The sequence below is a fragment of the Arachis stenosperma genome, chromosome 4, assembly GCF_014773155.1.
Source record: "Arachis stenosperma cultivar V10309 chromosome 4, arast.V10309.gnm1.PFL2, whole genome shotgun sequence".
NCBI lineage: Eukaryota > Viridiplantae > Streptophyta > Magnoliopsida > Fabales > Fabaceae > Arachis > Arachis stenosperma.
In genome coordinates, this window is record NC_080380.1 from 126,773,446 (window position 1) to 126,799,613 (window position 26,168).

The 26,168-nt window shown below is 28.2% G+C and overlaps 2 protein-coding genes across 3 annotated transcripts; both read left to right on the forward strand.

The window, feature by feature from the left end:
* Nucleotides 1-244: 244 nt before the first annotated feature.
* On the forward strand, nucleotides 245-2,555 carry LOC130976451 (cationic peroxidase 1). Of its 2 annotated transcripts, none has more exons than XM_057901321.1 (4): nucleotides 245-519; nucleotides 843-1,034; nucleotides 1,214-1,379; nucleotides 1,988-2,555. In XM_057901321.1, the coding sequence occupies exons 1-4, from the start codon at nucleotides 313-315 to the stop codon at nucleotides 2,371-2,373; spliced, it is 951 nt and encodes a 316-aa protein (XP_057757304.1). In that variant the 5' UTR covers nucleotides 245-312; the 3' UTR covers nucleotides 2,374-2,555. The 2 variants fall into 2 exon arrangements, with proteins under 2 accessions (XP_057757304.1, XP_057757305.1); XM_057901322.1 differs by having other exon boundaries at nucleotides 843-959.
* Nucleotides 2,556-9,216: 6,661 nt separating this feature from the next.
* LOC130975461 (cationic peroxidase 1-like) lies at nucleotides 9,217-13,816 on the forward strand. Its single transcript, XM_057900258.1, has 6 exons — nucleotides 9,217-9,235; nucleotides 11,607-11,645; nucleotides 11,711-11,853; nucleotides 12,424-12,615; nucleotides 13,185-13,350; nucleotides 13,431-13,816. Exons 1-6 carry the CDS (start codon nucleotides 9,217-9,219, stop codon nucleotides 13,814-13,816), a joined length of 945 nt encoding a protein of 314 aa, XP_057756241.1.
* The last annotated feature ends 12,352 nt before the right edge of the window (nucleotides 13,817-26,168 follow it).

Consider the following 26,168-nt stretch of genomic DNA (forward strand, 5'->3'; position numbering starts at 1 on the left):
AGCACAAATAAGTGTTATTTTTCAAATATTTCGCTTCGTGTAGGGCACGTGGAACAGTCCACAAAGGAGGATGGTTAACAAGTCAACACAATAATTTGGAATTATTGATAATGCTTATACATATATAACAGCGACAAGTCAAATTTGGTTTCTTAATTATGGCTGCATATCTATATACATATATAATATATTTATATTACAAGGAAAAATCCAAAAGAAACTTGTATATAAATACGTGACATAATTCCCAGTATTCATAGCACATTCTTTCAATTTCTCTCTTAGTTTTGGATAATTTCCCTCATTGCCAGCATGGCACTTCCAATTAGCAAAGTTGATTTCTTAATATTCATGTGTCTTATAGGATTAGGGTCAGCTCAATTGTCATCTAATTTTTATGCCACAAAATGTCCCAATGCACTTTCAACAATTAAGTCAGCAGTGAACTCTGCTGTGGCCAAAGAAGCTCGCATGGGAGCCTCCCTTCTTCGCCTTCATTTCCATGATTGCTTTGTTCAAGCAAGTCTACTTTCACTTTCTCTTAGTTCTATTTTTTTTAAATGTTACTTTGTGATTCATTCTATACAATCATATATCAAGTGGACGTAAATTCAATTAAGTGGGATCCACATTATATAAAGACAATAAAAAATTATTTTAAATAATTTTAAATTAAAAAATATATAAAATTAAATAATTTAACCTTAATTATTGTCTCTCTAAATACGAATCTAGTAATAAGTCATACTAATGCTAAAATTCAGATCCTTATTCCATTTATCAATTAGGAAATAATTTTACAATAATGTTAACAATTATAATTTTGTTTGTTATAATTTCAGGGATGTGATGCATCAGTACTATTAGATGATACATCAAATTTCACAGGAGAAAAGACAGCAGGTCCAAATGCAAATTCAATAAGAGGTTTTGAAGTGATTGACACCATAAAGTCCCAAGTAAAGAGTTTGTGCCCTGGTGTTGTTTCTTGTGCTGATATTCTTGCTATTGCTGCTAGAGATTCTGTTGTTGCTGTGAGTATATATAACACATAAGTAGATTTAATAATTTGATTTAAAGATGTAATATTGTGGAATGTGAGGGTCTAACAATTTTAACTTAGTAGGACTCAAATATAAAAAATACATTGATCACTTGTAATTATTAGACTACTTGATTATAAACTAATAAATTTGTTAAAATAATGTATCAGCTAGGAGGAGCAAGTTGGAATGTGTTATTGGGAAGAAGAGACTCAACCACTGCAAGTTTAAGCTCTGCTAACTCAGATTTGCCGGCTCCATTTTTTAATCTTAGTGGCCTTATCTCTGCTTTCTCCAACAAAGGTTTCACAACAAAAGAACTCGTTACTCTATCAGGTATTATATAATAATTGACCTGTCACCTCACAATAATAAATAATATTCCATGCCGACGAGTTATAGCTCAAATAATATAGTCTTCTTATACTCATTTAGAGGTCGCAGATTCAAATCTTACTCCTAACTTTAGAAAATAAATAAATTCATAAAACTAAATTAACTCGAGAAAATTATATTAGGTAGATTCTTTTTCAAATTTGGAATTCACTCTATTTTTAAAATTTAGCCTGAATAAAATTATTAGTTTTACCATGTAGTTCAAACATATGAGCATTATTTTTATTTTTTATCCTTGTCACCAAATTATTTTTTTATATCACTTAGGCTGATAAGAGAAAATATAAATAATTATATTTTTAACACGTCTTCTCACGCAATAGTCTCTTTTAAGTTTATTTAAATTTTTCGCATAAACTGTATTTTCATTTTTTATTTGCTTTATGCTATTTTTTTATGAGGATAATAAAAATTAAATTTTAAATTTTTAGACATAAAAATTCTGATATCATGTCATAAAATTATTTTTTTCTCAAAAACTTAATTTGATAGAGAAGAAAGAAAATATATGAATAATTATATATCTGACGATTCTAAAAATATTTCAGGAGCGCACACAATTGGGCAAGCACAGTGCACAGCCTTCAGAACAAGGATTTACAATGAGAGCAACATAGATCCAACATATGCAAAATCATTGCAAGCAAATTGTCCTAGCGTTGGAGGAGATACCAATTTGTCACCATTTGATGTAACAACACCCAACAAATTTGACAATGCTTACTATACCAACTTGAGAAACAAGAAGGGTCTCTTGCATTCTGATCAACAACTCTTCAATGGTGTATCCACTGATTCCCAAGTCACTGCTTATAGCAACAATCCTGCAACTTTCAACACTGACTTTGGCAATGCAATGATTAAGATGGGAAACCTTAGTCCACTCACTGGGACTAGTGGCCAAATTAGAACCAATTGCAGGAAGACCAACTAAGAAAAAAAAAGATTTGTGGATTTTATTTTTAATGTTGGGTATAAATTAAAGTTGAGGGAATTTTAATGTATTTCTAAATGTATTTCAGTTACATTGTAGAAGCAAATTGTTTCCTCATCAATTGTAATGCAAATTTCAGTTTCAAGTATATTGATTAATGATGTTTCAACTTAGTTAATTAATTTTGGTCTATATACCCTACATTCTTTAATATATATATATATATATATATATATATATATATATATATATATATATATATATATTTTAGAGAGACTTTTTAAGTTCTGTATAATTTTTTTTTTAATTTAAGTTGATAGAAAAATATATATAAATGATTATATTTTTAATATGTATGCTCCAATTAACAAGAATCAAATTCTAGACTTTAAAATCATAAAAGTTCTACTATTATATTATGATACTATTTTTCTTAAAAATTTAAGTTAATAAAAAAACATATAAATAATTACATCTCTAACTCTTATTAAATTTTTTTCAAGCAAATAAGATCGAACAAGAGTAGTTAAACATAATTTTTCCTTTTTTAAAAGAATAAAAATAAGAAAGAAAAGGCAACTAAAAGGAGCATAATAGTAGAGACAAAATAACATTCTATATTGGGAGTATTTCAAGAGGCGAAGGTTGATAAACAGATATAAAGATTAATATTGTTATGAAGATTGGACACCTAAAATGTGAAGGTTAATTTATACTTTTGAGGGTAGGGTAGGCAATTTGATACTGTTAATTTATAATGAATATATGTTTAAACTATTAAATTCACTAGAATAATATAGATTATTTTTTAGGATTATATGTGTAAAAAAAAGAAATAAAATTTGTTATAAATAAATAAATTTTGACACTATTTTAACTATGAAAATATATTAATAAAAATTTTGTCAAAAATAATATTTTTAATATATAAATAATTGTGAAAAAAGTTTAAATCTTATTTTGATAAATATTGACTGTCAAAAATAATTTATTAGAAAAATTTGAGAATATATTTTCTGTGATACTTATTAACCGTAAAAAATACTATTTATTTTGACATTTATTGACCATAAAATATTCTCAACAAAAACTTTTAACAAAGAATGAGATGAGATCTTGAAATTGAAGAATAAATTGAGATTTTGAAGATAAAGAATGAATAGTATGATTCCAAACTGAAAGCAGTGTGATGTCAAAATTGACAGAGTCCAGAAAAGAAGAGAAATAGTGGAGTAAATTGAAAACAAATGAGTATCAAAATTGAGAAGTAATTTTCTACGATCAAATTATTCATCAAGAAAACATAGAGAATTTGACATTTGTGATATTTGTAAAAAATATATATTAATTTTGACATTTAATTATGGTGTTAAAAAATAAAGTGTTAAAATAGCTCTCTTTTCTTGTAGTGATCTAAAAAATGAGTTTATCCAAAAAAAATGTCAAACATACATAAATACTATTCTAGTTATTTCCTCAATTAAGATTAAACTTCTAACATAAATTCAACAATTAAACTTAGGCTTCTTCATTTTATAAAACTTTTACTTTTTAAAAATAGTTTATCAAAATTGATTTTTAAAAAATAATATTTTTTAAATTATAACATCTATGTTTAATAAATCAAACTAAGAATAATTTTTAATTAACACAAACAACAACAATTTTGTTTAATAAAATATCATTTACACTTTAAAAAGACCATAATAAATATACACAAAAAGTATATTTAGATATTTATTAATATATAAAATTATATTAATTTTTTATTTTAATAAGTACAAACTAATTTTAAAAAGTTTCTCTTTAAATACTTTTAAAAATATATCTATTTTTTAAAAATTACAAAACAAGCACATATTTTTTTAGTTTATCAAACACACAATGAGGTGTCACTTTTCTTAAAAAAAATTACCAAACCAAATCTAAACAAACACTTGTAACACACTATATATTATTAAAGGAGAATTCAAGACTAAAACTAAGGAAATGGATCCTTTATTAAAAAATTCACTTGATTTGCACAATTTTCGGCCAATGAAAACATTATGAACGATTTTAATTAGCAAGAAATAGGAGATCATCAAAATGCTATTTACAAAATAAAAGTATTGTATTTTTTGTTAATTAAATAAATTATAACTTTGTATTTATTATATTTTAATTTATATCAATAATTTAGATTTAATGTTTAAGGTTTAAAGCTTAGTATTTAAAATTTAGAAGGTAAGATGTTTTGTTTTTTAATCTTTAATAGCATGTTAATTTTCAAGAAATGATACACTTAATTTTCTGAGTGCATTAGCGTTCCCCAAAAAGGGGTACCAAAATCATAACAAATTTTTTAAGGACCAATAACATTAATAAAATTACCTATATTTATTAAAATCAAAACCATATTCACTCTTATTAAAGATGAACTATGTATTGTCTTGCTTTGCTAGTTAGCTACGCCCCCCACGGACACAAAATGCATGCCATGCATGCATATTCTAAGTCATTGACTTTGGCAATTCAAAGTAAACGAAACAATATAATTCTTAATTAACGTAACTACGTAACTTCGCTATGCTTGCTTCAATCATGGAATATAATTGCATGCATGATTTGATTATGGCATATATATGGGTGGCAAATTTGATTCAATCCTCTTATCATTATCCACGCGTTTTTAGTTTGACAAATTTGATTTGTGCCTAAAGAAGCCACAAGACATGTTGCAAGTGTTTGATGACGTCTCTCATTATTCCAAAACTCTACTAGTAATTATATTCTGTCCTCTTCTCTCATATTTCCGGGTTCATACTAGAGTTTTGTCCTTTAACAAACACAAGTCACTGTTCTTGTATATTTATAAATGAAAATGGACGACTTTCTAAATGAAAGCACAAAACATGTTTTATTTATTTGTTTGTTTATTCTGTCTACATCTCGTTCGTTTACTATACTTGTTCTCTCTTTGAAAGTAGAAACAAGTAATGACCAAATTTCGGTGGAATCAACTGGAGTGAGTCCAATAACAGAACAATGTTATAAGCATTATGTAGTATATTTTTTATAGACGTTCTATTTTTTTTTTATTGAATGCGATGATAAGTGAGACAAAATAAAAAATATATATATATTAGAGTTAAGTATAATTTTGATTTTTAAGGTATAGGTCGAAAAGTTTTCTTGTCTTTAACCTTTTTTTTGTTTACAAAATTATTCTTAAGGTTTAAAATTAAGTTTTAAAACCGTCCTTTTTACTTAAATCATAAAATTTTGAACCAAATTACCTATAACAAACAAAATTATGAAATAAAGGGTAAAAAATAAGAGAAAGAAAGTGTTTCTACTTCTGCAAAAGAGGAAGGGAAAAAGAAGAAAGGAAAAGAAAAGAAGAAGAAGAAATTATCTACGATCCATCTTTGTCTCTGCTTTTGTCGCTATCTCTATATGATTTTAGTCCCTAAGATAAGCACGATTTTAAAACCAAGTTAAATTTTAAGGACGATTTTGTATACAAAAAAAGATTGAAGACAAAAAAAATTTTCGTCTATACGTTAGAAACCAAAATCATACTTAACTCTAAATTATACAAACTATGCAAAAAAATATATATACAAAACGAAATACAAACATCATTCTCAATTCAAATAATAATAATAATAATAATAATAATAATATATTAAATTGGGAAAAAATCTTAAAACTAGAACTTGTATATATGCAGGAGTTACCATCAGCAGAATGAAAAGAAATATTTTAAAAAGTTATATTATTTTTAATACTCACTAAAAATTTTACTACAAAAATTTATATAGTATATATGAAAAAAAATAAAAACGAAAATAAAAAATCATAACCGAGTGAGACCAATCTGATTTGGACCCAAAATCGGGGTAGACCACCCGATTTTCCCTCTCCTCCAACATAAAAGTAGATTTTGGATAATAGTTATATTTTGGTTTTGAAATTATTACTTTGTTTTAATTTATAATAATAACAAAATCTTATTCCATTAGATAAAATCGATTACATAAATCAAACAATATTATTATATTCTATTATATATTATATTTAATTTATGGTAAGATTATTAATACGTAGATTTTTTTTGACTACTTTATATATGCTCTTTTTATATCTTCTTCTACTATTCATCATCCTTATCAATCTTCCATCTCATTTACTCTATTAATCGAGTATTTTATTTATTTTTCTTCTATATGTCCAAATCACCTAAAACAAAATTTTACCATCTTTTTTACAGTGAACTCTACTCTAACATTTTTTCTTATATTTTTATTTTTTATTTTGTTCATACGTACTGTATAATCGCTCATCCATCTTATCATCTTCATCTTTATCACACTTAACTTATATTTATATTATCTTTTACTGCACAATACTCTATTTTTTATAACATAGCCAATTTAATAGTAGTACAATAAATTTTTTCGTTGATTTTGAAAAGTACTCTTTTTGTTGAACATAAAACTAAACGGGACTCCACTACTTTGATTAGCCCACTTGTATCTATGTTCTATATTCTCTCTAATTTCTGCATTATTATGCGTTAAATCTTCGATAACCAACATTAAAATTTAGTTGAATTTTTATGGTATTTTGTTTTAATTTATTTATAAAAAATTCATATTATATATATATATATATGATATTGTTGACTTGTGAAAATTAAAATAAAGATTTAATTTTGTTTCTTAAATTTTAATGGACCTTAAATTAATTCTATGATCCGATATGTCCTTTTGTTTCAATTGATTCAAAATAGTATCTCAAATTTAATAATTACATGATCTAATTTGATTCTAAGCTAATTGAAAATTAAGGAATTAAATTGAGTCACATAATTAATAAATTTAAAAGATTAGTAATGATTTTGTATGTAATAACATTATAGGAATATAAATATTTTAAAATTATGTCGATTTTATTTTAATATTATAGATTATGATAAAAAATTATAAAATTAAACTATTTTTATAAAAAGGTTATAAGGGACAAAAGTTTTTGTCGACTAAAAAGACTAGAGTCTTTGTAGATAAAAAATCAAATAATAAATTTTTTAGTTATTATTTTAATGTGAAGGAGTTTAATTTTTTTATTAATAATTAGTTGTAATATTCATTATCTAAAATTTAAAAGAATTTAATGTGTATACTTTTACATTTGATTAGGTGTTAAATCTGTCGCACAAATAAAAATAATTAATTTTATGTTTGTTATTTAAAAATAATACTCTCTCTCTCTCTATATATATATATATATATATATATATATATATATATATATATATATATATATATATAATTAGATATTAGTATAAAAAAAATTTATCTTAATAGTTATAAAATTAACTCAAAATTAATTTTTTTTGAAACAATTGAATCTTGATTCAAATTATTAATTATAATATTAGTATTCTTTCCAAATTATATATAATAAATATTTGAAGAAAGAAAATGAAAATATAGAATAAAAAAATAAGTGGTGAAAATTTAAAACTAAATAAAAAATTAAAAAAGTATGCATATAATAATAATATATTTTTTTATGTGAATAATATTATTAAATTATTTTTAATTATATTTAATTATAAATTTAATGTATTTTTATAATTTTATGAATTTATTTAAATTATATTATTTTATTAATTTTATTTTTTTTAGAACAAAAAGGTAGAGAGATAAAAAAATGAGAGAAACGAGAGAGAAAGATAAAGAAGAAGGAGTAAGAAAGTTTGTTAATTTAAAAAAAAAATATTTTAATTGTAATAAAAAATATCTCATAAAACATTTTAGTTTGTCAAATTTGTAATATAAAAAATAATTATAAGTTATATATAGAGTGAAAATCGTAGAAAGAAATAGAGAAGGGAGAGAGATATATATGATGATGGAGGAAAAGAGTTTATTAATTTTAAAGAAAAATATTTTATTCTAATTTTAATAAAAATATCATGTGACACATTTTAATTGTTAAAATTAGTAATATAATATAGTTATATTTTAATTTTAATATTTTAATTTTAATTTTAATTGTAATTAAAGAATGTTATATCGTATATTTTAATTGTCAAATGTGTACTTAGTCATTAATATTAATTATATAAGAGAGATAGAGAGAAGAGAAAAATGAGAGAAATAGAAAAAAAAAGAGAACTTTTTAATTTAAAAGAAAAATTAAAAATTATTTTAATTATAATAAAAAAATAATATGTAATAAATTTTGATTGCAACATTAGTAATAGATAATAGATTTCCGAACCATTAAAATTTGAAAAACCGAATTCAGTTCCTCATAAAATTTAAACTCCAAATTGATTCTTTTTTTATTTTTAAAATTCCCATGGTTTTGAAAATTCTAGGGGACAAAAAAGAAAAAGTATTCAAATATTTCGCCAATGATGAGCTGTGTTTATTTGGACTAAGAATAGAAGAACATACATAGAATCAAAAAATGGAAGGATCTTAGCAAGTGGAAAGATACAGATCTCACTCTCGTTTCAGCCTAACATGTATAAATTAGAATTTTTTTTTCTATATTAAAATAAGCATACGGAGCTTTTGGGCCCTCTCCGATGAAAACAAAATAAAATGAGTATAGATACCATGTCCCAAGACCCAAATAATAATAATAATAATAATAATAATAATAAACTATACTTGCTTTCAGTAGTACACCTCTTATTTATTTATTTATTGGGTTCAAGTCTTCTCTGAAGTAGCTAAAAGCCTAAAACAAGTTAGTGATGCAATGGAATTAATATAGTTATCAAAAATTCAATTAAAATAATCTCTTAAATTAATTAGTTTATAATATGTGGATTTAAGAATTATGATATCCAAGACCAACAGTAATAACTAATTTTTTGTTGCTGGAATTCTGATCTCTGAATAGAAATAAATATTTGGCTATAAACATTATTCGATGTTTAAATCTGATATTTTTATAAGTTTATAAAATAATTAAGTCATCCATTTTGAGTTTTGATGTCACCTTATATCACTACAAAAAAAAATCGACAAATAATAGCAAATATTTAGTGGCAGTTAACATGGAAAAAAAAGCTTATTATTTTTTGTGTGGGAGAGAGCTGAGTGCATCTCGCAATGATGGAAAAAAAGATGAGTTTTTCATTGTTATGGTGTGAACAAATCGGTCCCTCCGATTTGTTTCATTTTTTAAATCAACAACCACAAATCGGATGGTCCGATTTGTGTTTTTGAAAATAAAAAATTTTTACTGTTGAAATCGGACTGTCCGATTTCTATTTCAAAAAATAAAAAAAAATAAAAAATACAAAACGGACCATGCGATTTGTAGTTTTTTTTATCAAACAAATCGGACCCTCCGATTTGTACTTTACTTTTTTTTCCAAACAAATCGAACCGTCCGATTTGAATAAAACACCATATAAAAAAAACACCTAATCTTCCCATAACAATGTATTACACATATATTTATACAATATAAAAAAAAATTAGCCGGAAAAAAATGCTGGTACTGTTACGTTGTCAGAATTTAGCAGTAGTTTGACTCAAACTGCAAAAAAATTAAGGTGTATATATATGTAGCGGCAGTTAGTGTGGCGAAGCCGAAAAATCTTATACAACCAAACCTGTTGCGTTTAGTAACGATACAATAGAAGTGCCATTAATATAATTTATTTGGCAGCAGTTTCCATTTAAACCACTACAAAATTACGTATTTCTTATACAAAATTTATATTTTCTTTATGTTTAAAAAATTAGAGGAACATAATCTAAATAAGTTCACAGGCAAATTCTTTAATGTTGTGCTAATTTTCTTTGAGTTAGCATGTATTTAGTTTCTGTTATATATACTAAAAATTTATACTTTAAAATTGAAGAGACCGACGATGTAGAATCTTTTGAAATACCTTTTTCAAAGGCAATGAGATGATTGCCACATGACATTGCTATAAAGTTGGATTCTTTGGGGAGCACACCAACTTTATCGCACCGAAGGTCATATTCTTTCGATAATCATGACTTCCAAAAAAAACCATGAGTTTGAATTAACTGAAATGGATTTTTATAGAAGTCTATTTGATTTTGCCTTCTCTATTTATTTATGGCACAATATTTTTTTTTAGTTCATAGGTAATAATGCACTTATACGCACAATAGTTTCAATTTAGCATTTTTGCTTTTTAATTTGATTGAATGTTATTTATTTTAATTATTTTTAATAAATTAAACAAAAATAAAAATAGCACAAAATAAAAGAGAAAATTATTGGTTATTATGAAATAAAAAAAGTTTATTAAAACAAAAAAAATCAATAACGAAAATAAAAGAAGTTGGTGGCGGTTTATAGAACCGCTGCAAAAAAGATTGCAATGTTATATTTGTGTTTTGATTTTAGTGACAGTTATTATTGGTCGCAATATAAACGCTGAATTTTTAAACATTCTTGGCATATTATGGCGGTTAAAACTGTTGCTAAAGAATAGACAATTTTAATTTTAAAAAAATTATGTTTTGCGTTGATTAATACAGTAGTTTGCAGAAATCGCCATTATCTACTGTAACTTGTGTAGTGTATATATTATTGGTGGGCTTAAGAGTCATGTAAATAGTATAATTGCACGATAAAATAAGATAAGATAATGATATTAAATTTTTTGTAATTTAACTCTTTGGTAGTTAAAACTTGATTTGATGAAATTATGGCAAGATCCATAATTTTTTTTATGACCATCCAATCACGTGTCACCTCTAAAGATATTAGATAAAATACATGTTTCGAGTATTAACATATATGAAGGTGTAGACTTCTACAACTAAACTCATTCATAACACTAATCACAAGTTGCTAATTATTATTACTCTATATTTTTATTGTATTTGTTATAGAGATATAATTACTCATATGTCTCTTCTTCTATCAATTTAAATTTTTTAAAAAAAATAACTTCCTAACATATAATATTAGAGCTTATATGACCCAAAAATTTAGAATTTGATTTTTGTTATTTTTCAAAAAAAAAAAACATAAAGACAAACAAAAATAAGCTCATGCAAAAAATTTATGCAAATCTAAAAAAGACTTTTGTATAACAAATAATTGATTTTTCTTCCGATACAAGTTAGTGAGAGGAATATTTGTAATAATTCCGTTTATTAGTGGTGTATAAATACGTGAGGCACTTCATGGGATCAAAATAAGCACAAATAAACCATAAGCCTCGACATACATAGACCTTGAGAATTTGATTCTAATTGTAATTCCTTCACAATGTCCATTTACAAAATTGTTGAACACTTTTTCTTATTATTCTTGTTTATAGGGACAATAGTGTCAGCTCAATTGTCCTCTGATTTTTACTCAACAACATGTCCGAATGTTCTTTCCACCATTAAAACACAAGTAGACTCTGCTGTCAACAACGAACCTCGCATGGGAGCATCCCTCCTTCGTCTCCATTTCCATGATTGCTTTGTTCAAGCAAGTCATCTTTCACTACAACTCTTTAATTTTAATCATTTTTATTATTTCATCTTTCTTTTTTCATTTATTTATTCAATAACAATCTATTATTAAAACATAAAACGTATACAAAACTATCCAAAATAGTTTTTCATTAAGGATACATGTGACCATTTACTTTTATAAGTATAAGTTAAAAATATAATCTTTCGTATATCTTTTTCTATCACTTAAATATTTTAGTCGAAATAATTTTATAACAGGGTCATTAGTTTAACCTAATAGTAACTATGTATGTAATGACTATATTCAAAATCTAAAAAAATTATACCATTTAAAATTCATACCAATTAATTATTGATTGATTTTTATTATTCTTTTTCGAATTTATTTTTGATATAACTGATGTAATAAATCAAAAGAACTTGTTTACAAATATTATGCCTTTTGTGTCTAAGGATTTCCTGCAGTACAACAGTGATTTAGAAAGAAGCCTAAATAAATTCAATATCATATTAAAAACTAATTTTCAATTTGTTTGCCCTTAGCTTTAACAATTCTCATTTTGCTTGTTATAAATTGTTTCAGGGGTGTGATGCATCAGTGCTATTAGACGATACATCAAATTTCACTGGAGAAAAGACAGCAGGTCCAAATGCAAATTCTATAAGAGGTTTTGAAGTCATTGATACCATAAAGTCTCAAGTAGAGAGCTTGTGTCCTGGTGTTGTTTCTTGTGCTGATATTCTTGCTGTTGCTGCTAGAGACTCTGTTGTTGCTGTGAGTATAATTCGTAATTAAAAAACAAAAATAAAATAATTATGTTATAATATTATTTATTTTGTACATCTATTTGATACATATTTTATTATTATTATTATTGGATTCCTTAAGTAAGAGACTTAAATCAACTAAGATTCATATTTCTTCTAAGAAATTTCTATTTATCTACTAACTAGAATGGTGTAAAATCTTTGATTTAATTTGATTGTAGTTTTCATACACTTGTTAACTCATTTTTTTTTCTTTTTTTTTTTACCTAAATTTAACAAGTGTCTCTAATAAATATCAAATTGAATATGTACAAATATCATTGTCTTTTCCGTCTAATATAATAGAGGAGGGGAAGAAACAGTTTTTTTTTCTTTCATTTTTGTTTCTTTTCAAAAAAGCGTTAGATCAAGTAAAGTACAAACAAAACTTTATGTTTGGCTGCCGAGCATCCTCCGACACGGCCACGACCTTAAATCTTAAAATGTTTCGGAAAAAAAATAATAATTTTAATAATAAAAAATTAAAATTGATTCTCTATATGTATTTTTATAATATAATATAATGATAATTTTCAGCTTGGGGGGCCCAGTTGGACAGTGCAATTAGGAAGAAGAGACTCAACGACAGCAAGTTTAAGCTCTGCTAACTCAGATTTGCCAGGTTTCTCGTTCGATCTAAGTCAACTTATTACTGCTTTCTCCAATAAAGGTTTCACAACCCAAGAAATGGTTGCTTTATCAGGTAAATGCATGAGAATATATATCTTCCATTCGTTCAGCTTATTATCTGTGGAAATTTTATTTATTTATTTTTATTTTCAGGAGCTCACACAATTGGGGAAGCAAGATGCGTGACCTTCAGACAAAGAATCTACAACGAGAGTAACATAGATTCCTCGTATGCAACATCATTGCAAGCGAATTGTCCTAGCGTAGGTGATGATAGCAATTTGTCACCAATTGACACCACAACTCCAACAACCTTTGACAATGCTTACTTCAAGAATTTGCAGAGCCAAAAGGGTCTCTTCCACTCCGATCAACAACTCTTCAATGGAGGATCCACCGACTCTCAAGTTACCTCTTATGGCAGCGACGCGCAAACCTTTGCCACTGATTTTGCTAACGCAATGCTTAAAATGGGCAACCTTAGCCCTCTTACCGGCACCACTGGCCAGATTAGAACCAACTGCGCAAAAATCAATTGATCAATTAAATTAATTAAGGATACTTTACATATAGTCGAATTAGAAAGGTGGATGAGATGAAGATAAACAAGAATAGAAAGACAGATGAATATTGAAAAAGATTATATATGAAGTGGTTGAAAAAATTTAAGTATAAACAATTCTACAGCAAATATAGTATAGGAAAATTATCTCGTATACCTTTTCAAATGAGCGGAATATCGTATGCCTTGTATGAATAAGTTGTCAATGCTATATTTGTCTTATAGCGAATGATAGAAGGACCAAAATAACCCTACTTTTATAAATATATTCTCACAAATAATTGGCTCAGAAACGTAGTTGCTTAGTTGAGGAGTAACGGATAAAGTAACGTGTAAAAATTAAGGTTCTGAAAACCGAACCAGTTATCGAATCGTTTTAACTATTGATTTATTGATTTATAGATTTAATCGGTTTGACTGTGGTTGAATAAAAAAAATTGTTTTATAATAAAATAATAAATAAAGACATTAAAATATAATTATAATCTAATATAAACCTTAATCATTTAATGAAGAACTCTAACTAATGCATCTGAATAAATCAAGGCTTATGTAAAAATCATGACAGACCAACATTGTTATGCTATTCCTTTGATAGCCATTTGGAATTAGCACTAAACAATCAGTTTAAACAATTAATCACTTAGTAATTAATAATGTTTAAAGTAATCAGCACTAAAAAATTAATCAACAACCAGCACTAAAGAATTAACCATTTAATGAAGAATTCTAACTAATGAAGAATTTTAACTAATGCATCTGAACAAATCAAGACTTATGTAAAAATCAGACCAATACTGTTGTGCTATTCCTTTGATAACCATTTGGAATCAGCACTAAACAATCAGTTTAAACAATTAATCACTTAATAGTTAATACTGCTTTAAGCAATTAGCACTAAAAGTTTAATCAACAACCAGCACCAGCAACCAGCACAAAATAATTAATCATTTAATGAAGAACTCTAATTAATGAAGAACTTTAACTAATGCATCTGAACAAATCAATGCTTATGTAGAAATCATACCAACACTGTTATGCTATTCCTTTGATAGCCATTTGGAATCAACACTAAACAATCAGTTTAAACAATTAATCATGATGGTAATCAGTGGCTAAGAGAAGGGGGAGTTGAATCTTAGCCCTTTTTTTAGTTATGCTTGCTGTCTGGTAGAAGTTTTGAGGAGATATTTTTGCTTTTTGTCTCGTACCCAACCAAGAGACTTTTTCTTTTTGTCTCATAACCAGGCAGGAGATATTTTTCAGTTTTGTCTCCTATGCAGCAGAAACAAAAATGGAGTAGAAGAGAGAGAAAATCACACCAAGATGTATCCTAGTTCAACTGCTAAGTGCAATGCAGCCTACATCCAGTCTCCATCACAACAATGATGAAATTTCACTATAATCATCTTTGATTATAGACACCAATTCTCCCTAGGAACTACCCTTCCTATCCGAGACAAGTCCAGAATCTAACCCCAATCCTGAACTTGACTTGGTCACCTACCAAGCTTTCAATTGCTAAGTGCTTACCCAACTTGTAAGGGGATTCCCACAGAATCATGAAACACAACACAGATATACAAAGGACCTCTAGGACATTTATGGCTTTTTTTTTTAATTTTGTATACTCTGCCTTTTTTCGCTCTATGACTTTTTCATACAAACCTCACTGTTTGCCTTTTTCCATGAGACTCAAGACAGACAAAACTAAACATAAAAATACAATATGAAACATATTGAAGGAGAAGAACTTCTGTTAGTTTGGGTAGCTATGAGAACTTTATGCTTTCACTCTTTTCTCCTTGCTTCAATCCTTGGCAATTCTCCCTTATTTATAGAAGGGGAAGCCTCCAAGGTTGAAACTGTTAAACCGAGCTAATCTTCTTCTTCTTCAAACCAAAATTGATTCGGCCAGAGAGAGAGGAGAGGAAACTGAACGCTAAAACCAACATGCAATTACCTCTGTGTCATCCCTTCTCACCAAACTTCATCAATCCGGGCCTTCCATCTTGACTTGCTCCCCAAGAAGAATTCCTAACCCTTGATGAGTCCTTGATACTTGACAGCTCCTCCTGCTCTTATCTTTTGCCTCTTCCTCCACGTAGCTATAGTATCTACCTCCTGTGGTGGTTGATCAAAGTAGAGACGAGCCATGCTTTCAAGGGATCTTCTTCCTCTAACCGAAGTGGATTTCTTCCATTTTCAGGTATGGAGAGCTTGAGACTTCCTCACCACTTCTTACCATAAGTGGCAAAAATCTCAGCCACACCCTATTGTAGATCCTCTTTTTCTTAACGCCATCATCACAATGGCTTCTTCCTTGCGTGTAGCTTCACCGCTACAGTGCCTTATCTCTGATAGCTGGTTTGTTCTTCTTCTCTATGATATGACTGAGAGTGATGAGAGAAGAGAGAGAAGAGAGAAAACTTTCAATGTGATTGAATAATGAAATTAAAATTGAATTAATTTCTCACTTCCCTTTACTTAGTAACGTGTGATAGTAATGACGGCAATTAAATCAATTCACACTTTCTCTTTTATGTTTCCAATGCTATTAATGCAAGTTAAATGAATTTGAAATCCATCAAAGAGTGAAGGTGGTATCCGTTGAAAGCATGCAACCTTTGCTTTCTCCTCTTTTTGATTTCGGACCAAGCTAGTTGGTCTCTTGCCAAAAATTGATTTGGGCTTGCACAATTAAATTTGGCCCAACTAATACAATGATAATTTAGCCACAATTTAAAAAAAAAACATTTTAAAAAACTGTGACCTTAGAGACTATGGCCACGGTGAAAAATCGTGACCATAGATAAGACTATGGTCACGGTTTTAAGGAGGGGTGACCATAGAGGCTATGGCCACGGTGAAAAACCGTGACCATAGATAAGGTTATGGTCACGGTTTTAAGGAGGGGTGACCATAGATAACTCTATGGTCACGATTTTAAGAAAGGTGACCATAGAGGCTATGGCCACGGCAAAAATCGTGACCATAGATAAGGCTATGGTCATGGTTTTAAGGAGGGGTGACCATAGATGCTATGGTCACGGTTTTAGCTGGGGTGACCATAGATAAGGCTATGGTCACGGTTTTAAGAAAGGGTGACCATAGAGGTTATGGCCACGGTGAAAACCGTGACCATATCCTTATCTATGGTCACGGTTTTAAGGAGGGGTGACCATAGATTAACCTATGGTCACGGTAAAAAAACGTGGTCTAAAGTGCCAGATTTTGAAAATTGAAACCGTGACCATAGATAAAAAATCGTAACCATAGACCTATGACCACGGGAGAATAGGCCACGGTAAAAACCGTGACCATAGGTCTAAAACCGTGACCATAGATCTATGGTCACCTTTTTTACTAGCTATGGTCACAGTTTTTTACCGTGACCATAGGCCTTTTTTTGTAGTGATATAACAAAAAATCAACAAAATATAATTTATAGTATATAAATCATTAATAATTATATTATATAGAAATCAACATTTAACTACATACTTTAGGATTTTGGTATTTTTTAAATTTGTTCTACGATAATTCATATAACTAAAATTATCAATTTACCATTTGGAATAAATTTTGAAGCATTCTCTTTTTCAATATATACAATCATATAATCTGCTGAAAATTCATTTTTCAATTTATTTTAAAATCTTATTTTAATAATTTTTATCTTTTAAAAAGTCTATTCAATTGTTATTGTTGTCATATAAATAGTCAAAATAAAAATTTATTTTTATAGTTGTTAATTTTTTACATTAATTCAAACCTATATTTTTCAATAACTTTTTAATTATTTATATATTTATAAGTTTTTATTGTTTTTTAAATTTATTTTTTAATTGTTACTAATATATTATAATTTATACATATTAAATTATTAACATGTAAATTTTTTTTTAGTGTGTAATATACTAAAATTTATTTAATTTATAATTAATATATATATTAATTATATAATAATAATAATAATCTAATAATACTAATTTTTTTCTAAAAAATAATGAGGACCATGGCACTTAGGTTCCCTTAAATTCGTCTTTGGACACTGTGAACCGTTAAATTGTTCAAATATATCAAATGATTTAATAGTCTACAATATCATTTTATATGAAGACATCTTTACGAGTATACATCAATTAATTATGTGTATAATATATATAAAATGTCTCTATAGTATATAAATATATATATAAAAAAAAGCAACTATTCAAATGAAGATGGCAAAAATATCTTTTTATAAAGATGTTTTATTTAAAAGTGTGATTTATTTATTTAGCCACACTTTAAACAAAAATAATACTTTTATAAATATCAAAATTTAACCATCTAATCCATCATTCAAAGGTCAAAAAAAAATATTTTCACATGAAGACAATTATAAAGTTTTCATTGAAAAAAAAATTTACCCCAACCTCGTTAAACGACGTGCATAACAAAATCTACAGGCAGCAAAGAACTCTTGTCTCTTTAATTACTTTCATTCTTTTTGCCTTTCTAGGTTGTGTGTGTAAGAGTTATTGAACAAACTTAAGAGTTGTATTCTGTAATACGAGTTACACACATATATATGAGCCATGCAGCACTATATACGCACACACACACACTGTACTCTCATTAATTCTCGTCTCTTGTTTCTATCAACACTTCTATTCTCAATCAAGATACAAAAGGACACCACTCAAGTACCATGTTATTAATCATTCCATATCAACCTTACCTTAATTAATACCATGTCAAAATCATAATATAGTATCACATCAAATTTCCTCATAATCATCATCACATTAGGTCTCATATCAGTGCCGTGCAAATCCTCACAATAAATATCATAACAATCTACTCATGGTTATATAATACTCATTTTTCTTGTGGTGCAAGTCTAGTTTTATAAGATTAATTAATTAGATTCTATATTTTATAATTTTGAAGTTTGTCATTTTCTTAACTAATGTCCAGGTCAGGTTGTTTGTTATGAACACAAATATACTGCCATTACAGCTTCCAATTAGTGATATTCATTTTATTGAGTTGTATAATCCCCCAGTACTAATGATTATTACTAGGAATTTCTATATGAATTAAATTATTAGCTCTGTTGTATATATGACTTCCAATGACTTTTTTGAGAGAGATATAGCTCAGCATAAATGACGCAATTTTTGTGTAATGGTTAAAGAAAACGTGATTTCACATTTGACTCTTCAAAAAGGAGACACCCGAATCATAAACATATCAGTGCAAACTGCATAATATCTTTTTAGAAACTTCGGACCCTCTTCTAGTGATCTTTTTCAGACACATGCATGTAAGTCTAGCAAGAATTTGATCATTTTCATTGTTCGCATTAGTGCATTTTATTTAGTCAATCCTAGTGATCCTGCAATATATACATATATATAATGAGTCTCCAATGTAATTAAAGCAACAATAAATATAGAAGGAAAATTTTTCAGCTGCTTCTTCCATCATCTCTCATTACACTCAAATTCATCAGCAGTCATTGTTGACATTCTATTACCGCTGTGCTATAAGAACCATTATAGTCTTAGTGATGAGTTGAGTAAAAAGTTTGGTTTAACATGGCAAGGTGTATCATTATAAATAGCTATGTTTTAAGAGTAATCAACATGAAGTTCCGAGAGTGAGATCGCAAGGTATAAAGAAAAAAGATTGTGTTTAATAAATTTCAAACCGAGGAAAGTGTGTAGCAATTTTTTTCTTTTTGAAAATTATAAAAAATGATGGTCCAGGATCACTAGGCCTACAAGGTCATTCTGGGCCAGAAGAGCGGCGGCCTGTAATCCCTCCACTGTTGGGAGAAGGAAGTTATCGCTGCTCTGTTACACCAGCCTCACGCATTGCCCTCCATTCTAGGAGCCGAGGGGCCTAGGCCTTCGCCTAAATCACCGGGCCCAACTCTCAACTTGGAGTGGGCAGGCCAACAGTTTGCCCTTGCAAGCCCAACCTAGCAAGCCAGAGCACCTGTTCCATCACCTTAATTGCCCCCACTTGGGTCACAAGCTGGCGTTACACAGCTCGGCGAGCTAAGAACTAAAATTAAAGGTTTATAAAGACCATGCTTTTCTTTTGTCTGCCCAACGTGAGACTATAGTGATATATCCAAATTCTTGTGAACGAAACAAATCTATAGAGAATGCACTATTAAAGGTTCTCGAAGAATGCCCTTAGATTCTTTGATATAAACCTTAGGATTCTCAATTCAAGGAAAACAATTTTTTGTCCTTGCAGACCCTGAAATTTATAACAGAATTCAACTTTAAAATACCAAACGTAACAGGCAATAGAGAGACAGATTGTAATATATATTTACAGTACATCAAAAAGACAGACCAAGAAAAAAATAGAGGTTGAAACTATCTTCCTGACTAAGATAAGATTTGCATTTTCAATTTTCATTTTCATCCTAATATAAATGCTAATATTTATCACTTCTGAATGTCAGAAAACCAATAATAGAGGCTAGCTATAGCCCCTATAAATGCAAAATATTTACTCATGTTACTGATTATAAATTTAACTTACCTAAAATATCGTTAAATGTAGTATAACTAACTATCTGTGCTTTTCAATGCAGAAACAAGTGATTTTTTTTTGGTATAATCTTGGTGTAATACTCAATCATTAGATTTTATGGTATTTTTCAAAATTGTGGGAACAGTACAATACGCCCTCTTGTATTGACAATACGCTCCCCTTGTATTGTATATTTTAATTTAAAATATACAATATAAAAGGGGCGTATTGTACTGTTCCCACAATTTTAAAAAATACCATAAAATCCAATGATTGAGTATTATACCCAAATTTTTTCAATATACAAAAAAATTAACCGAAACAAGTCCCCAAAGAATTGTAATAAAAGAGACAGTAGCTTGCTCCTCATTTTCCCTTCATTTCTTCAAAACCACCACCTTCAAATTCAAATTCAAGTAGACTGAACAAGAAAAAAAAGGGATATTTTGCAATTAAGTTTCTAATAGAAGTTAATCAAATTGGTATGACCCTATAAAAATAAGTTTTTACTTTTTAAATCTTGTAAATTTACATGCCCCTATATAGCAAACCATTAATGTGTTAAAGCAGAATTAACATAACAAAAAAGAAGACTCCAAAATACTGACTAAGTAAATATATAATTAATCAATTGTCAACCAAAATTCATCAACCTGGTGCGATGTAACCATAAGAGCTTGCAATACGTTGTTCAATTTTACATCCCTAAGAACAATGGGTAGCACAATACCATGATGCAAATAAGAAAACCCCTCAGCAGCATCAATTGCAATCTTGTACCTTGTTGGCCAATCCAACAAGCTTTTCTTGTTACTCTTCAACATATCGGTCAAGTTCCCATTCGGCATATATTCATAAACCAGGAGCCTGCTGTCACCACTGTGGCAGCAACATCACAACCTTACTATATTTCCGTGCCTTATTTTTCCTAGTGTTTCAACTTCAACATCAAATTCATCTTGTTCAGAACCAACAATCCCAATTCCATTTCCATTCTTGGTTTCTCCCCATAATATCTTGACAGCCACGACATCACCACTGCTTAGAACAACCTTGTAGACCTTCCCAAATAATCCACTCCCTATCACATTGTCTTCACTCATCAATTTCACAATTTCAAACTCATCAAAGCTCAGCTTATGAAACGACCTCCACTTTGAAACATTTAAACTTTTCTTCTTCTTTCTGAAGTTCCTATATCTTAGGTAAAACACAACCACCCCAAGGATGAACAAGATTCCAACCCCTTGGGAATTGTTCTGTGATTTTAGTTTTATTGTTTTAGAGGACAAAATGTCTTCCTCTGATATATTGAAGAAGATGTTGATCTAAGTAAACTACTAAACTATATACAATACACTACTTTTTTGTATTATTGATTTATTGTTGATTTATTATATGATTTTAATTTTTTATTTTGTTTCTTTTCGATGTAGGATTTAAACAAATTGGAATTTACTATTACTATAATTACACGATAAAAGAAGGCTTGAGAATTATGCTTTACAATGTGATGAATTATGTTTTTTAGTTTTTGGATATATTTGGTTGTTTATAAATATGTTTGATATCAAAATTATGTTGGTTATGATTATTTAAGTCTTTGGAAACTATAAAAATTATGTTTGTAATGACAATTGAAGATTATTTTATTTTTTTCAATTTTTCGTTTTTTATTTTTTCAATTTTTATTATTTTTTTACGGGGTCGCAGGAACGAGGCGGGGACGGAGACAGGGGCGGGGGGATGTCCTCCTCCATGGGGACTCGTTGCCATCCGTAGCTACCATAGTCGTCATCATCGCTGGAGTTTTTAGTAGCCATCATGACAGTGCAGAGAGAGGGAGAGAGAAAGAGTTTGCAAAGGAGAGAGAAACACGACCAAACACAAACAGAAGGAGAAGGAACTTGCCGGAAGAGAGGGTGACCTCGTCACAGTGCCTCTGGTCATCAGAAAATTGCGCTGCTATTATCGGAAGCCACAGTCAAATCTCTTGTCATTGCTGCTCTGGTTTCTTTCTGCCATGATTGTTATTGGTGAGTTTGAAGGGAGCCACTACTGTTGTTTTTGCTCACTGTAAAATCTGTTGCTATCACCTTCTATCCTGGTAAGCTTGTCGAAAAACTGCCCTTATTCTAATTAAAAAATAATGTTTTGGGGAGTTTTAATGAATTTAAAGTAATTGGTACAATTGTTTAAGGGTAAATGATCATAGAAGAAATAAATAATTGAAATTAAATTAAATAGGAATTTAACTAATTACAAATTTAAACGTTAATTATTTATCAACTCAAAAATTTAGAAATAGAAAATGTGAGTATGAGGTTTTAATAGAATTAAACATAAGAGTTGAGAAAAAAAGAGATATTTAAAGAATATAATGAAAAATTGTGAGTTCCAAAAATTATGAGATAAATGTTAAAGACCTTTAGCTATAAATTGAACTTGGGGATCATGAAAGTTTGATTGTTAACCTATAAAATGTATAATTAAATAATGATGTGATAAAATTAAATGAGAAAAAGATTATGTGTTTGAGTTAGATTGAAGTTGAGTACACATGATTATGTTGTATTTGAGTTAGTTTGTAACCTTGACCTTGAATTTAGGGTATTGTATTAGACACTTCATACCCTCAAATCATATGTAACGGTTTAAACCTAACCCAGTGGACATTAAAATGTGTAGAGTAGGAAGTGGAGTTGTGTTGATGGTTATGATGAGAATTATGTTTAGGGTAAACCACAAAAAATGCACCTAAATAACTTTGTCGCTGAAAAAAATACACTCAAATTTTGTTATGACAAAAATTCTCTCAAATAATTTTAAAATGCGGCAATAATGTCCAATAGTAAAGATGTATTTTCAACAAAATGCCTTAGAGATTAAATTTTGATACAGTTTTTTGTAAGCATTATTAGAAAAATGAGATATTTTTATCTTAAAATTTAGTGATTTTTCGTTAAGTGTGTGTTTATATGTGTGTGTGTGTGAGAGATTTTTTTGTCAACAACTAATAATACTTTTAAAAAATCACAAAAAATATATACTTAGAAAAAAAATCACCAAATTTTAAAAATAATAATATCTCATTTTTCTAATCATGCTTGCAAAAAATCGCATCAAAATTTAATCTCTAAAATATTTGATGAGAAATACATATTTAATGTTAGATAATTTTATCGCATTTTTAAATTATTTGAGGATATTTTTGTTGATAGAAAAATTCGAATGCATTTTTGTCATCAACAAAATTATTCGATTGCTTTTTTGGTAGTTTATTCTTATGTTTATTATGAGATCGATAATGATAAATTAGATTTGATTTGAGACTTACGACAAAAAGTGAGATTGATATGAGACTTACGATGAGAACTGTGATTAAGTTGAGATATATGCAAGAGATTATAACTGATGATGATAATGATATGATTAGTAATGATTATGATTATGATGATGATTATGGTTGGTGACGATTACGATGAATGATGGTAATAGTAAGGATAGAGGTTTTGTCCTGCTTGCGGGATTATAATTGAGATATGGCTATTGATTGGTAAGAACGTGAGTTTTGTCCCACTTGCATCACTGATGAGATATCCATGTCTAAAATGATAGTGGTTTTGTCCCACTTGCTCAATGCTATAGTGGACATGTGGGGATAAAATTTTGTCCTACCTATATTCTCTCAATTCGTAAGGGTGGCCGGACACTCTTTAATAGTGTTGCTTTCAGCGAGAAGGTGGAAAGACACTCTCCCGCAATTTTATGCTATATTATACTGACTTCTTGAAAGTTCTAATATATATTTTCTCCTGTGGATGTGTGACAGTGAGAGTATGTCCATGTTAACTATCGGATGTATTAGGTTCTGACAGTATAATCAAAATATGAGCTCACGACTAATAGGACAAGTATTTATCATACGCATTTGTTTGAATTGTTTGGATATGTATTTTATTGTTATGTTGTGTTTATGTGTTTTATTTGATTAAGTGCTATATGTTATGTGTGTGCTTATTTGTATATTTTGATTGTTTGATTTAATTGTGATTACTAGTGTACGAAGGTGCTTGAAGTTGAGGCAGGTTGAATTTAGGATTGTTCTTAATCTCTAATTTATGTATTAATGTATAAAAAAGAGAGATAATAGTCTATTGAGTAGATAATCCTTAGATATATTTTTATTGGCTAAAACCAATGATTTAGAGATTTAATTTGCTTCTCCGATCATATATGGCTAAGAAACATTAGGATATGAAATTGTATATAGGTGTAAGTAAAAATATTAGAAAAATAAAAAAATAAAAAATATGAACTTTTATAAAAATAAATTTAATTGAGATGGGCATTGACTATGTGTACTTATTTCTATTATTTTGTGGCATTTTTTTTATTGAAATTGTATAGTTTGGTTTTCATCCTCCTAATTTTTAATATTTTTTAAAAAATAAATAATAAAGCTTTTAAAGATTTTATTGAGCATTGGATGTGTTTTAGTTTATTTTTATAGTAAATTGGAATTTAGTTATTTTTTCTGGCTATTATGTTAGAATTCATTTATTTATGAGAGGCAAGAAATTATAATATTTATTGTATGTATACAAATATGTGTATAAAAGTATATTTGATGTATTTTAAAAAGAAATTTTAACAAGGTAATTTTATAAATTTATGGAGTCTACAAGAAATTTTTTTAAGAGATGAAACTAGTGAAAAATTAGAGTTTCGGAGTGTGGGTTTAAAGTGAGTCCTAGTAAGACCAAAGACCAAATTAACACCTCTACTTACATCATTAGTAGTCCATAATCAAATCCATTTACATGCACTTTATTATTTTGTTGTCCCAAACTATAAAAGGACTTTTAATAGAGTGCTCTTTCTATTCTTAATTAAGTATTTTTTTTTTACTTTCTCTTCCTAATGTTTTTTTTCCCTATGAAAAAAAGAAAACGAAGCAACCTTTGAGGACTGTCACTGCCGTCGCCATACTAGCTTTCACGGTAGTATTGACCCTTCCTCGTCTCTTTCATTTTTCTTCTACTCTTCTTTTCTTTTCATTCTTCTCCTCCTTTTTATTCTCTTTATCTTCTTCTCCTTTTTTTTCTTTTTTACCTGTTTTGATTTTTTTTTTATTCCATTGTCTTTCTTCATTTCTTTTTCTTTTTTGTCCACTTCTTTTTTCAATCTGTCTCTCTCACTCTTTTTCTCTCTTTTTTTTTTCTTTTTTTTACTATTTTAACCTAAATTATTTTATAGATTTTAACTTTTAATAATTCTTTTATGGTATTTTACTCTCCTCCTTTCTTTTATAGTTAATTTTAATATGAAAATGCTTATCTCTTCAAATTTAAAAGTTTAAATACTTTGAAAAAAATTTTATCCGTAAAAATATTTTTAAATTGAGAAAATTGACAAATCTATTAAAAAAAGAAGAGGCATTTTATTGTGTTGCAGCACGTCTATATAGCTTTAGAAACAAAAATGACAACAACAATAATAACAAAATTTTGTCCCATTAAGTAGAGTCGGCTATATAGATTAAACGATGCAATTGAACTCTATCATGTATCATGTCTATAAAAAGACCGTTTATATGTAGGTCTCATTTGACCAATTTATGGATGGTCTTCTTCTGTCTTTCACCCTTTGTCCATCTTTCATCTCATCCACCTTTCTGACTGGACACTCTATCGATCTTCTTTTCACATGTCCAAACCACTTGAGACACGATTCTACCATCTTTTTCACAATAGGTGCTACTCTAACTCTCTCTTTTATATATT